The sequence below is a fragment of the Procambarus clarkii genome, chromosome 24 (genome assembly GCF_040958095.1).
Source record: "Procambarus clarkii isolate CNS0578487 chromosome 24, FALCON_Pclarkii_2.0, whole genome shotgun sequence".
Taxonomy (NCBI): Eukaryota; Metazoa; Arthropoda; class Malacostraca; order Decapoda; family Cambaridae; genus Procambarus; species Procambarus clarkii.
In genome coordinates this window covers 19,705,082-19,719,170 of record NC_091173.1, presented here as the reverse complement: position 1 = coordinate 19,719,170, position 14,089 = coordinate 19,705,082, and the positions used below count along the sequence as shown (strand labels likewise).

Genomic DNA, 14,089 nt, shown 5'->3' with positions numbered 1-14,089 from the left:
AACTCTTTTAAGATTTAGATGATTTTGGTCGTGAGCTATTTCTAATATACTGACAACTTACATTTAATGATTGGTAGAGCAGAACTTCTCCAGTTCTGGAAGTCATAGATACACTCCAGAACATTTATATTAAAACAATGTTCAATTTAGCTACACTATGTTCAGAAGTTTATTAAAATTTAAAGTACATACCAGAATCTACTAAATTATATGGGTGATGGTATGGGGGAAATTTTTTTTTTTTTGACTTTAATCACTGCTGAATAGCACATATACAGCATAACTGGAATCTTCAATAACTGTTGTGAGATACAGTACTCCACTTATATCAGAATGACACTGCCCGGTCAACAGTACGACATGAGGGAAAGTGTTAGAATTGTCTCTACAAATGAGTTGAATAAACATTTGTCTAACTGACTCAGCTGGTAACCACAGGAGAAGCTCTATACGATGATGTCCACAGTATTAGTGATGGGGGGCTCAGCACGACTGGTTGAGTATTGTCTCGGGGGTCACAATACTCGGGTAAACTATGTTTTATTTTATTTATACAGTATGATGCAAGATGTGCAAACATTACTTTATAATTATTCTTATGAGTTAATGAGGATAATTTATAAAAAAAGGCAAAAAGTGCATATCAACACTTGTCTTAATAAAAAGAGAGCAAAGGAATGTATGGAACTCCAGTTAGCTGATCCCTCTACAATAAGTAATAAAAAGAAGGTTATCATGGCTCTGTTATGGTGGCAATACTGTAATACAGTGTATATATATATATAAATATATATAAATATACTCAACCAGAAGATGTACCATTGGATCCTGAAAAAAAGATTGAGATGCTCTGTCAGCTAATTTGTTCTACCATATAACTGTGCTAATGACAAACCTTACTAATACCATCTTCAAAACCATCTTTCCTTCACGTAAAACTGTTTACGTGTGACCAATTTCAACAGTTACTTATACTCTTGCTGCCGGCTTTATCATGATCAATTTGACAGGTTTTTATTCCTTTTGTTTAAAAAAGAAAAAAAATTGACAGATATGCTGTATCTCCAGTACACGTACTGGGTCAGCATTTACCTAGTTGTGCTTGCAGGGGTTGAGCTTTGGCTCTTTGGTCCTGACTCTCAACCATCAATCAAATGGTGTACAGGTTTCTGAACCTATTGGGCTCTATCATATCTACATTTCAAACTGTTTATGGTGTCTGCCTCTACCACATCATTTCCTAGTGCATTCCATTTGTTCACTACTCGACAGTGAACAAAAAATTTCTAATGTCTCTCTGGCTCATTTAGGTACTAAGTTTCCACCTGTGTCATTTATTTATGTACCACTCATGCTAAATAATTTTTCTTTATCCTATCAATTCTTGAGAATTTTGTAGGTGGTAATCATTTCTTTCCTAACTCTTCTATCTTCAAGTGATGTGAGGTTTAATACCTGTAGTCTTTACTCATAACTCATACCTCTCAAACTCTGGGACTAGTCTGGTGGCATACCTCTGAACCTTCTTTAACTTTATCTTGTGCTAGATTAGATATGGATTCCACAATGGAGCCACATACTCAAGGATTAGCTTGACATGTGGTATACAAGGTTCTAAATGACTTTTTACACAAGTTTCTAAAGGAAGTTCTTATGTTGATCAACCTAGCCATTTGCCACCAATATGGGCTATAGGGACACCCAAGAAATGCTCCAGCACATACATGGAAAAATGTGTTCCACCACGTACAGTATACTACATATAAAAACTTGCTTCAACACACACAGAGCATGGATAAACATGCTCCAACATAGACAGAACATAGGTAAACATGTCCCAACACATACACAACATTGATTAATGTATTCCAGCACAATTATCTTGGAGTGGGGTACAGTTTATATAAACAGATAGTAAGCAATAATAATAATAATATTCATGTTTCTTAGGTAAACATCTTGCACTGCTGCTTCGAGAAAATTACTGTACATGTAGCTGAACGACGTAGCTTCATACATGTTTTCCAATGCAAAACACATTTTTAATACACAAGTACAATATTTCACGTGAATTTACTCTTTACAATTTTTTATTTAACCATGAGCACACAAAGAGTGCTATTGCTTACCTTGGCAAGTGTGGAGACCATAAGCCTGGAGCGAACAGCGATGTAGAGGATGCCGTCCTCCACAACTGGTCCAGCCACGCAGTGGATCCTCGCACATTTGGTTGGACCACAATTAGTTGTCTGGGTGGAGACATGTATAGGTACAATATAGAATTTATTCTAATTCTTACATGGCTCTTAATCACTATCAGGAAACCTGTGTTCGAAATGCCAAATGTAATTTTGTTTCTTTCGTGCAATGAACTTTGTTGTCATGTGCACCACAATGTAGGATATTTAATTAGTTGTGCCATTTAAGGGTTAAAACTATTGTACATTTCTACCTAATTCAGTCATATTTAAACATTAAAAAGGATTTTTTTTTGTCTCGTGTACAAATATTAATTATAACCATTCTTTGAAGGACTGTTAACAGCTGACTTCTCTATGTTGATATGTAAAAATTAAGTCTTTATTATGTTAGTACTGCACTTCAAAATATTTTTCAAGGATTTTCTTAAAGCATAAATTCTATTTTCATTTGGAATACTATACTTTAGTAACTCTCCAAACTTGTAAGGAATATAACTCTTTAATGTTAAATAAAACATAAATTTACTGTACAAGAAAAGTACTGTACAGATACTTACTAAAAATTATTTTTATGTTGACCCATAATAATATTTTAAATAATACAAATAATTATACTGTAATAATGTAAATAATAATAAGTTGAATAAGAAGAAACAGAATAAGAATTAGAAGAAAAGAAAAAGGAAACAGACAAAGCGCCACCAATGATGCAGGATCACGAAGCTTACCTCAGATTCCCAGGTTGACTTTTCTTTTGTTTGTCTTTTTTCTCTCTTTGTGAGGCTATTATCTCCTGAAGAGGAGCTAAAGCTTTTACCGCTGGATGAAGAGGAGGAAGAGTAGGTGTATGACGTCGATGATGACGATGAAGACGAGGAATGTGACGAGTTGCCAGCATTGGAGTAATAGGTAGCTTCTGTAGAGCCCTCATAGTAAGACGAACCCCCGGAAGCTGCTCTGTCGCCGTCAGAGGACGAGCTTCCTGTGTAGCTCTCCTCAGTCACCACACCTCGTGACTTCTCCTTGCTCTCAAGCTTTAGTAATTCCATGTTCATGTCTTTCTTGTTCAGCTGGGGACATTAGCGTGTGAATATTGTTAAACTAAATATGAATTAAACAAGCATTTTGTGATTTACTATATCGTATTGTATAGCAAGATTAGATTTTTAAACAGAAACTATCTAACATACACTTTTAAACCAAGAATTTTCTAGTGGACGCTTAAATTTTCATGATATACATTTGTATTAATTCACATAAGTACATGAATAAACACACATCACATAAGTACATGAACAAACACAAACATAAACATGCCCATCTATACATAATCACATACACTGTAAGAATTACAGTAATTAAGACAAACTTTACATATGGACAAAACAGTACATCAAGTTAAACTCAAAGATCTAGGGTATAGCAAGACCAGACATTTAAAATCTGAAAGGTGGGAACCAGGACTTTGATTCCAACATGTATAGATTGAAAAGAATGGACAGATAGACACACAAAGAATAACCTCTGTAAGGATGAGATACTATGTGCATAATTGCTACATAGTCTCCCCGGCTTGGTGCTTTCTTTTAATAATTACTTACTTATGGGCATAACTGCATTCTTGTAATTACAAATAGGTTGCATGCAGGGATGCACAAATGAACATTTGAAGAACAAAAGGAAAACAGAGAGGCTCAGGGATTTGCTAAAAGACTAGTACTAATGATAAAAAGTCATGTTATGAGGACATATTCAGTTAAAAGGCTTCAACCTAACACATAAACCATGCCTTACTAAGAAAAAATTTCCAGATTGCTCATTTCTAGAGCTTAACTTAACACCTATAATCATAATCGTAATCATAATCTTCATTCACAAGAATGTGTGTGTACAAGGAACATAAGAGTAATATACAATTGTAGGGACAAGAGATAAACATACTGATGAGGCCACTATTATGCAAAGCATTTTGGGCAAAAATCACCTTGATCACAATAGAATGGCTCTTCAGTCTCTTGTACTGACAACTGAGAGATTTTCAGTACATACATACATACCCTGAGGTTGAGAGGGTTGACATCAGGAACAAAAGAGCAGTTGATGGGACCAGTGACTCGGGGTTGCTCCAGGAGGTACAATAGATAGTTACCTAGAAACAACAACGCAAAAATCAAGATTTAGTGAGTCAGTGACTACAAACTTTAGTGTCAGACAATGTTTGCCTATTTAAGAAATTTTCTGTTGACAGGGCTACTCGACAGAAAAGCTCTATATTCCTGAGGCTACCACTCCCTGGTAGCACCGAACGCTCAGGCTACTGGGGTTACAATGCTGGAGAAGCTACATCAAAGGATAAACTGTATAGCCTGTTGGTAAAGCTACCTGCTTGAAAGGCTACTGTTGAGTTCGCTGCCTATTGTTAAGCGTACCTACTGGTGAGTCTGTTTGTTGATAAGTTTATTTGTTGATAAGCTTACCTATTGAAGATTATCTGATAATATAAGATAAGATGTTTATTTAGGTAAAGGTACATACATACACTGAAAATGAGTTACAAACATAATGTTGGATTTATAGATAGAGCTAGTACATACAATGCCTGAAGCCATTAATATGCACAGCTTTTTGGGAAAGTTGATGGAAAGAAAAATTTAGACTAAAACTTAATACTAATTAAGATCAAAAGCAGAAATTTAACTGAAAGAAGGGAAAAAAATAAAGTGAATGATAGTAATTACATGATGGATGGAACAGCAGAAAATGCAACAGAACAGCAGAAGGAATTTTAACTAAATAAACACGCATTACAATTTTCTTTAAGTTTATACGTGTCAGATATCAGAAGTTAAACAAGTTGCTCAAGAATCAATAGTGTTTGAAAATAGCAAGACATAGGTTGACATAGGTTGATTGTCATATTGCTATCTTCAAAATGAAGCTAACTTATAGTGGTTATCTTTTAATAAGGTTATTTATTTGAAAGTGAAGCTATCTGTTGGTGAGGCTACATGTTGGTGAGGCTACATGTTGGTGAGGCTACATGTTGGTGAGGCTACATGCTGGTGAGGCTACATGCTGGTGAGACTACATGCTGGTGAGGCTACATGCTGGTGAGGCTACATGCTGGTGGGGCTACATGTTGGTGAGGCTACATGTTGGTGAGGCTACATGCTGGTGAGGCTACGTGCTGGTGAGGCTACGTGTTGGTGAGGCGACATGCTGGTGAGGCTACGTGTTGGTGAGGCTACATGCTGGTGAGGCTACGTGTTGGTGAGGCTACATGCTGGTGAGGCTACGTGTTGGTAAGGCTACATACTGGTGAGGCTACGTGTTGGTGAGGCTACATGTTAGTGAGGCTACATGCTGGTGAGGCTACATGTTGGTGAGGCTACATGCTGGTGAGGCTACGTGCTGGTGAGGCAACGTGTTGGTGAGGCTACATGCTGGTGAGGCTACGTGTTGGTGAGGCTACATGTTGGTGAGGCTACATGTTGGTGAGGCTACATGTTGGTGAGGCTACATGTTGGTGACACTACAAAACCTGGAATTTAATTTACATACGAAACCAAAAATCAGTATAGACCACATCTAAATCCAACGTAAATAATTTTCAGAAAAAATTAAACTATTTGTGCAATTATGTGAAGTCATGTGTCCCCATTCATTTAACTCGCATACAGGGGGTTCTGTTTAAAAATTAAATTGTATTAAACTAGTATCCTTAATTGATACTAAAAAAATCCAAAGTTAAGAATCATTAACTGTACACGACATATTTTGAAGATAAAACTTTAATACTAAATATGTAATGATATTATGTAATGAAATCATTGTTTTGTGTTGTTGACTTGTCAACTGACTTCCTTCATGGGATGATAAACATTGAATACCTCAGGGTATGTTTAGGTCACTTATAATTCCCTAGTCAGGGTCCCCTGTGACCTTACACAGGATGTAAACTACAACATTTGTCTAACTACCATGTTCTATTTACTGGTAAGTGAAGAGGTGCATCAGGTGAAATTAAACATACCCAATCATTTCTTTTCCCACTGAGGATCAAACCCAGGATCCTTAGTTGTGTGTCAAGGGCATAGACCACTGTACTATAGGACCTAGAGTGAGGAGGACAGTTTTAAGAACTTCACATCTGTTACTGTGGATTGTCTGGGTTCATGCAGCACCTTTTGTAACTAAACGACTTTTGGCTTACCGGTGAGGGTCATGGTGGGCCACAAGATGACAATTTCGGCTTTCAGGATCTCAGAAGGGCCATTATTGGAAATTCCGTATGTGTGCATAATTTCTGGGCCTAGATGTTCTTCGTGGGTGTATCCTTCAGAGCGGTACAAGGTTTGGTTATACTCAATGTTCTCCGGTGACGATGACCTGCAAGCAAAGATACGAAAACATCAAGTGTAAATTAATGGTAATGAGGACTATGGCAATTATATATTTATGTATACATATACTGTACTGAATATTTCATGTACATATTTTTACTTTTATTTTAATGTTTATGTATTTCTTAAGTATAGAAATACTTAAGCATAGCAGGATTTCCCCATGCCAGACAAAGTCTGTCTCACAACCCACCTTTTTCCTTGTCACCCTATAAAAGAATCATCTTTCCACTCATCCCTGACACAACCCAATCCAACTTGTCTCAACTCATCCACACTACAGCCACCCCACATAAAATTCAAACTACAATATCTCAACACACTTGTAACAATCCCCCCCCCCCACACACACACACACCATCCACCATCCTAGTCTCAAGACCATGATGTTCAACAACATTTTCATCACATCTACATGCTGGAACTAAGCAGCATTATAACTCCCATCACCCATCTCACAACCATCCCATGACAAACTAGGCTGTCTCACAACACAGGGGGGTCACATTACCCATACCTATCACAGCCACTGCAAGTTATGGGCAGGCCATATATAACTTATGCACTAACCTCAACTTCAATGACTTACCCATAAAGAATGAGATTGGTGTCCACATCAACAAGAACAACTTTGCGGGCAATGTTGTCATTGCGAGAACGAGGCACCTCATTGTTGGTGCTGTTGGCTGTCACCAGGAACTCGAAGCGGGGATCTTCCAGTGATCCAGACTTCTGCTGAAATAGCACTATAAAGTGCACCTGTGGGTGGAATGAACAAAATATAGGCACACATCTGTAATAATAATAATAGTAATACACAAAGAAATCACAAAAACTTGATATATCAATGAGTTCTCATTTTCTGGGACATATCAGGTGTTTCATGCTGTATAGCTGCTTTCTTGCCCAGCAGCTGAACCTGATATTCACTGGCATCATGTTGAGAGCTCTGTGGATCTGGTCTGTCCTTACCTTGTCCTCCAGCGACAGGCTCGCCACAAACCGGAGTGCTTTGGTTTGGACCTGTTGGATCTTCAGTGTGTTGATTTTGTTGGCGAGGATCAAGGGGGGGGGGGGGGGGGAGGGAATGTAAGGATACTCGAGGCTAGGCCTTATGATCATCCTGTACAGGTGGAGTTGTCGTGGGATGGGGCTTGTCTGAAATGGAGGACCCATTGTCTATCGCTGTCTTCTCAGAGATGTACTGGGTGGAATTGGGTAGTCTGTTGAAGTTGTATCCGAGCACTGTGTTGGAATTTGAGATGGCTATGGGTTCATCATTGATCCGTATCCTAACCTTATTTTCAATTGTGTAGGCCATACAGCAGACCGTGCTTATCTGGATTAGTGGTAATCCTCTATTTCCTTTCCCAGTTCGCAATCCGGGTGAGTTCTACATTCACCTTTCATGTGATTGTTGCATGTTTGGCTGCTTGGATACTTGGGTTAGATGTTATTACATGGGTTATGTCGTACCACTTTATAAAGCCATTAATAACACACAGCCTTTCTGGCATACCTTAAGATTAATGGAAGTGTTTTAATTAAGTACACTTTTTATTCATTTATTTCCTGTTTATTTCCCAGATTTTCTATCAATCAATTCACTTTCTACTGGTCTTTTGGACCATTTTAACCTTTCCTTTGTGGTTTAGTTTTAACATCATAAATTTTTTTAACAAAAACACACACACACTTATTAAAACAAAATACTCGCTGAACTCACTCCCTTATGCATTTGTAGTGGATTCCCGATGTCACAAATAAGGGTGGTGTTGGCGCCCATGGTACGGGGTGAACAGGTGACAGAGGTGTTATCCTTGGCAGTAAAGGTATTGTACAGGAGGCCAGTTGGAATGGGGATGTACACCCGGGCCTCAAAGGCATCTTCAGCATGATTAACCACTCGCACATCTACCTCCAACTGCTCTTTCTTCCGGAAGATGAAGGTGTCTGGCCTAAGAAAGAGGAATACATGGTAATCAGTAGCAAACAATTGCACAAACAATACAGGTAGGACTCAGTTGGTACTAATGCTAGCCACTCATACACAGAACATTTGAAGAGGGTTACAACTTAACCCAGCCATGCAGGGAGACAGCTAAAGTATATAAAACTTAAGTCACACAGTGAGATAGTTAGCTACCTGTAGTATATTTTATCTGAGGGCTACTGACACTAGTGGCCTCGACGAGGACAGGAAGCTGGAGGCTTGTGGAAGGTCACTCCCCCCTTTATATCCAAATGTAGTCACTTATGGAGAAAGCTTGATCCTAACCACATCATATGCAAGGATGAATCCTAACCTAATCATGCTGGGAAACAGCTATACCTTAATTCAGTCATCTAATGAAATGGCAATGTCCTAACCCAGTCACACAGGGAAAATTAAAAAATTCTTGCTTAGCCTATTTATATCCCCACTTCCCTTCCCTACATAATTTTGGATTCACCATCTGCAGAAAATCAAAAGAAACAGGCAACATAATAACCACAATAAATTGTACCAAACAGAAGATAAACTCTTGAAACACTAGATGAAGGAGAAACTCACGCAGTGAAGGTGAGGACGAGGTCAGGGATGCAAATATTGTCGTCACCACAGTTCTTCTGGATGGTGATTGAGTCTGAAAGGGCTAGTCGCTGACGCTGGTTGAGTATGGGTGTGAGGGAGCGAGGGGCCCGGTACTTGGGTTCCACGAGGCTGTATTTAACCTCAGCTCCGATGGGAGTCAGTTTGTCTGTGAGGGTCGGCTGTTTCGATGGAAAGGAAGAGATACTTACTGTATACAATAAAGTTTCTGTTTTGTGTATTTTACCTAACTGTTCTTACCTTACCAAGCTTAACAGATGCTTACCTTTGTCTTAGGTGTAAGGTTCAGCATTTGAACACATTGTCTTAGATCTTAGGTAATGTATAGATTCATGAGTGCATGTATTTTTAAGTATTATATGCAAACATGTAAAAATAAATGTGTAAAAATGTCTCGTTCATGTCTCGCATAAACATACGAATATTTATGTACAATACATGCATATCAACACAAAGCTTTATGACTGGTAATTCAAGGAAAAAATGCAATATAAAAACTATCAACTGATTGTATTGTACATAAGTGTATGGGCTGCTTTGAAATGAAACTCGCATCAAGATATTACAGTATAATACACAGTATAAAAGCATCAATTTAACCAGTAAATATAAAAAAACACAAATTTTTATTACACTATAATACATTATATGAAAAGACTGATACATGCATATTTGGGGATGTCCACATTTATGATGAGCATGCCTTGAGGTATGGGCTGGACTGTGATATAAAAATATAGCACTGCCACTTCCAAACTCCTTGATGAGAGTCAACATATCACAACTTACTGCAACATAGACTTGATGCTGTCTGCAGATTGGGATTTGTGTCTCAAGTTGAAGCCTCTCTTTCATGTTCGTTTGATCATTGTTGAGGAAGAAGATGCGAGGTGTAGTTACTTTTCCATCTAGTGTGTACTCCACATCCAATTCTGTAGGATACATATTGAATATTGTGTAAAAATTACCCAACCTGTTCTACTTTCTAATGTACGATTATTCTGACAATGTGTGTGCTTGCCTGATCAGGCATCTCACCTACACGCCCACTATCCTCCAACCTCTCCAAAACCAAAAGACAGCAGGTTTTATTCAATTCAGTACATGGCTTTTCCTTAGCAAACTAAATTCTTCTAGATTACAGTTAATAGAAAGGTAAGTGAGCAACTGGAAAGCTCATCCCTTTAGAATTGGTAAAAGAAGAATTTCAACTACACATCTTCTCTTCTTATCTAAAAATGTCACCATTGTCATGTATTACATAAGGGTATAATCCCATAGAACTGCCTTCCCGCTGAAGCCGTAAATGTGAAAACTCTGCCGGGTTTTAAAATACAGCTAGAAAAGATCATCGAGGCAAATGGAGGGACCTATGACAAGCCGCCGTCTTCCTATCCTCGTCAAAGTCACTACTATAAAGTGACCCACAGGTAAATTCAGGTAAATATTATAACAAGACTCATGTTTGCTTCTTCACCTATAGGAAATCTCTTAAAAGAATAAGATGAAGATTCAATCATTAAATATAACCGAGGATTAAAGATTTACTGATGTATCGTTATCAGTCAAAATACTGGTATTGGTACACCTCTACTGAGGACTTACTTGGGGTGAGAAATGGAGGATTATAATTTTTGTTTAAAGAGATTTGACACTTTAGCATTTGAATAGAACATGCAAATTAAAAAAAAATTCTTTACTTAATTGTGAATTTCGAGCATTTAACATTAAATTAATACAGAACAGAAACTTATGTTTAGAAGCCATTTTTTTCTTAAATTTCAGTTAAAAATTTACTAGAATTTTAGATGCAATACATAACTACAATGGGAATAATTATTTGCCATTAGCTGTAGCCATGAGCTTCATAATTCCCAGTACTCTGACTGTAGCCATGAGCTTCAATGTTCCCAGTACTCTGACTGTAGCCATGAGCTTCAATGTTCCCAGTACTCTGACTGTAGCCATGAGCTTCAATGTTCCCAGTACTCTGACTGTAGCCATGAGCTTCAATGTTCCCAGTACCCTGACTGTAGCCATGAGCTTCATAATTCCCAGTACTCTGATTGTAGCCATGAGCTTCATAGTTCCCAGTACCCTGACTGTAGCCATGAGCTTCATAGTTCCCAGTACTCTGACTGTAGCCATGAGCTACAATGTTCCCAGTACTCTGACTGTAGCCATGAGCTACAATGTTCCCAGTACTCTGACTGTAGCCATGAGCTTCAATGTTCCAAGTACTCTGATTGTAGCCATGAGCTTCAATGTTCCCAGTACTCTGACTGTAGCCATGAGCTTCAATGTTCCAAGTACTCTGATTGTAGCCATGAGCTACAATGTTCCCAGTACTCTGACTGTAGCCATGAGCTACAATGTTCCCAGTACTCTGACTGTAGCCATGAGCTTCATAGTTCCCAGTACTCTGACTGTAGCCATGAGCTTCAATGTTCCAAGTACTCTGATTGTAGCCATGAGCTTCAATGTTCCCAGTACTCTGACTGTAGCCATGAGCTTCATAGTTCCCAGTACTCTGACTGTAGCCATGAGCTTCAATGTTCCCAGTACTCTGACTGTAGCCATGAGCTTCAATGTTCCAAGTACTCTGACTGTAGCCATGAGCTTCATAGTTCCAAGTACTCTGACTGTAGCCATGAGCTTCATAGTTCCAAGTACTCTGACTGTAGCCATGAGCTTCATAGTTCCAAGTACTCTGACTGTAGCCATGAGCTTCATAGTTCCAAGTACTCTGACTGTAGCCATGAGCTTCAATGTTCCAAGTACTCTGACTGTAGCCATGAGCTTCATAGTTCCCAGTACTCTGACTGTAGCCATGAGCTTCAATGTTCCAAGTACTCTGACTGTAGCCATGAGCTTCAATGTTCCAAGTACTCTGACTGTAGCCATGAGCTTCATAGTTCCCAGTACTCTGACTGTAGCCATGAGCTTCATAGTTCCAAATACTCTGAGTGAAGCAATCAGCTCACAATACTGCACTCTGATTAGCTGTTGTAGCAAACATCATATATAAAGTGATAGAATGCAGACCTCATTCAACTATATCAATGAGATACGTTGAAGAAAGCTACTGCAATGGCCTTAATAATCCAGCAGCAAACGAGACCCAATGTCATACCAATTTCATCGGGAACTCCCAGGCCTTCATAGCCTAGACAAAACTCAAGGGGAACACAGGTGACAGGCCTCCCATTCTGAGTACGACAGCCCGCCTCAAGGCTTGCTGCAGATTCAATGTCGATTGTCTTTCCCTCCGACATGAAGGTGAGACTATGGTTCATCAGATTCACGACTGGGCGGGACCTGTAGAGGAAAGAAAAGGTTTGGTGGCTGACTAAAGTATGGTGGGTTAAGTACTTGGTGGGGGGGGGTGTCTGTGATGCATATCCCGCCAAACACACACCGAAACTACGACGTTGGTACAACGTTCGAACACGTTTTAACACTTCCTAACCAGTTATAACAACCAATATAGCAGGTTGTAACAATTTTCTAATACGTCATAAACACATTAAGCCAAGATGTAACAACTTTATTACAAATTGTAACAAGCGGAAAATAGAGACAGTTTCGGTTTGTGTTTCCAGGGATATATATGGGTTTTGGTATAAACAAATATGTACAGTATATAGTGTTTAGCAATAACTTGCGTAAATATATAATTTTGGACATTGGCAAAAATATACATGACATTATAATTAATAAATTAATTAAGTACACTTCTGTATTATTCAAAAATATTCATAAGATAAAACATAAATATTGAAACATTAATCGATCAAGGCTTGCCCCCAAAAAAATATACAATAATAACAAAATCTACATTTCGTTGGCACAATATCCTTAATAAAATCACATTCTGGTCTGAATGACCAGAAAACCCATAACTATCTCATTTATAAGAGCACCCAGATACAAAATATTAAATACATTGAATTACATTTTATTTCAATATGTCTTTCTAGTGCTAATTTCAATATCACTAATATGAGTGTTATTAAAATTATAGTACACTATTATAGTACTCTATTATACTGCACTCTTATATTATACTATTATATTATACTATTATATTATACTATTATACTGCACTCTATTATAGTACACTACAATATCATATTTCATTCAAGTATACTGTCAAACACGTGGTCATACTTGAGGAGGACAGCAGAGTCGGAGAGGTAGGCGCCCACCAGGAGGTCTGGGTACTGGTTCTCGTCCATGTCCAACCCTCCTGAGAGAGACCATCCAAAAGTCGAAATACTGGGCCCACGGGACACCTCCTTGGCATATATCACCTACACACACACCCGAGAGAATATTATTCATTAATATACTTTTATTGGTTGCTACTTGTTTACTGAAACAAAATCGTCTAGTACAGTATTTATTAAATTCACAATGACTAACCTAAAAAATTATATTTGCAAAAGATGAACACAAAATAAAAGTTTCACCGATGGAATTCAATTTAAGGTAATATACTGTAGTTTACCTGAGAGGGCTTCTTATTATCTTCGGAGATGGGTTCACCACTACGGATAACAAAGCCATGGTAGATGAACACTGCCCCATTACCATCTGGTCCACCATAAGGAGCACCAACAGCCAAGTCTATCAAAGAAAACGAACACCGATGTGCAGCTTAAGACAATGGATCTATAAGTTCACCAGCCATAAGCTTTAACTATTAAAATATCTCCCATGCATCTAAAACCCTGCAGAACACAAACTTTTTTCAATTAATTTGTAATTTGTTCAGTGTGTTCACATGGATATATATCATGAAAGAGAACATGACAGACAGTACCATGTAATAAAAATTAATACAAAATATGAACCGAAAAATTAAACAATTGAATTATAACAAAAAAGAG

General features: G+C 38.1%; 1 protein-coding gene across 4 annotated transcripts in view; it reads right to left on the bottom strand.

The window, feature by feature from the left end:
• if (integrin subunit alpha inflated) overlaps positions 1-14,089 on the bottom strand; it is a 237,568-nt gene that overhangs the window by 6,825 nt on the left and 216,654 nt on the right. For all 4 annotated transcript variants that reach the window (XM_069330688.1, XM_069330689.1, XM_069330690.1 and 1 more), the window contains 11 exons: positions 13,708-13,826; positions 13,368-13,510; positions 12,331-12,515; positions 9,987-10,129; positions 9,159-9,358; positions 8,331-8,562; positions 7,194-7,363; positions 6,415-6,590; positions 4,259-4,350; positions 2,930-3,271; positions 2,130-2,249 (listed from right to left, as the gene is read on the bottom strand). In XM_069330688.1, the coding sequence (XP_069186789.1) occupies positions 2,130-2,249; positions 2,930-3,271; positions 4,259-4,350; positions 6,415-6,590; positions 7,194-7,363; positions 8,331-8,562; positions 9,159-9,358; positions 9,987-10,129; positions 12,331-12,515; positions 13,368-13,510; positions 13,708-13,826 (1,922 nt within the window). The remainder of the gene's footprint in view (positions 1-2,129; positions 2,250-2,929; positions 3,272-4,258; positions 4,351-6,414; positions 6,591-7,193; positions 7,364-8,330; positions 8,563-9,158; positions 9,359-9,986; positions 10,130-12,330; positions 12,516-13,367; positions 13,511-13,707; positions 13,827-14,089) is intronic.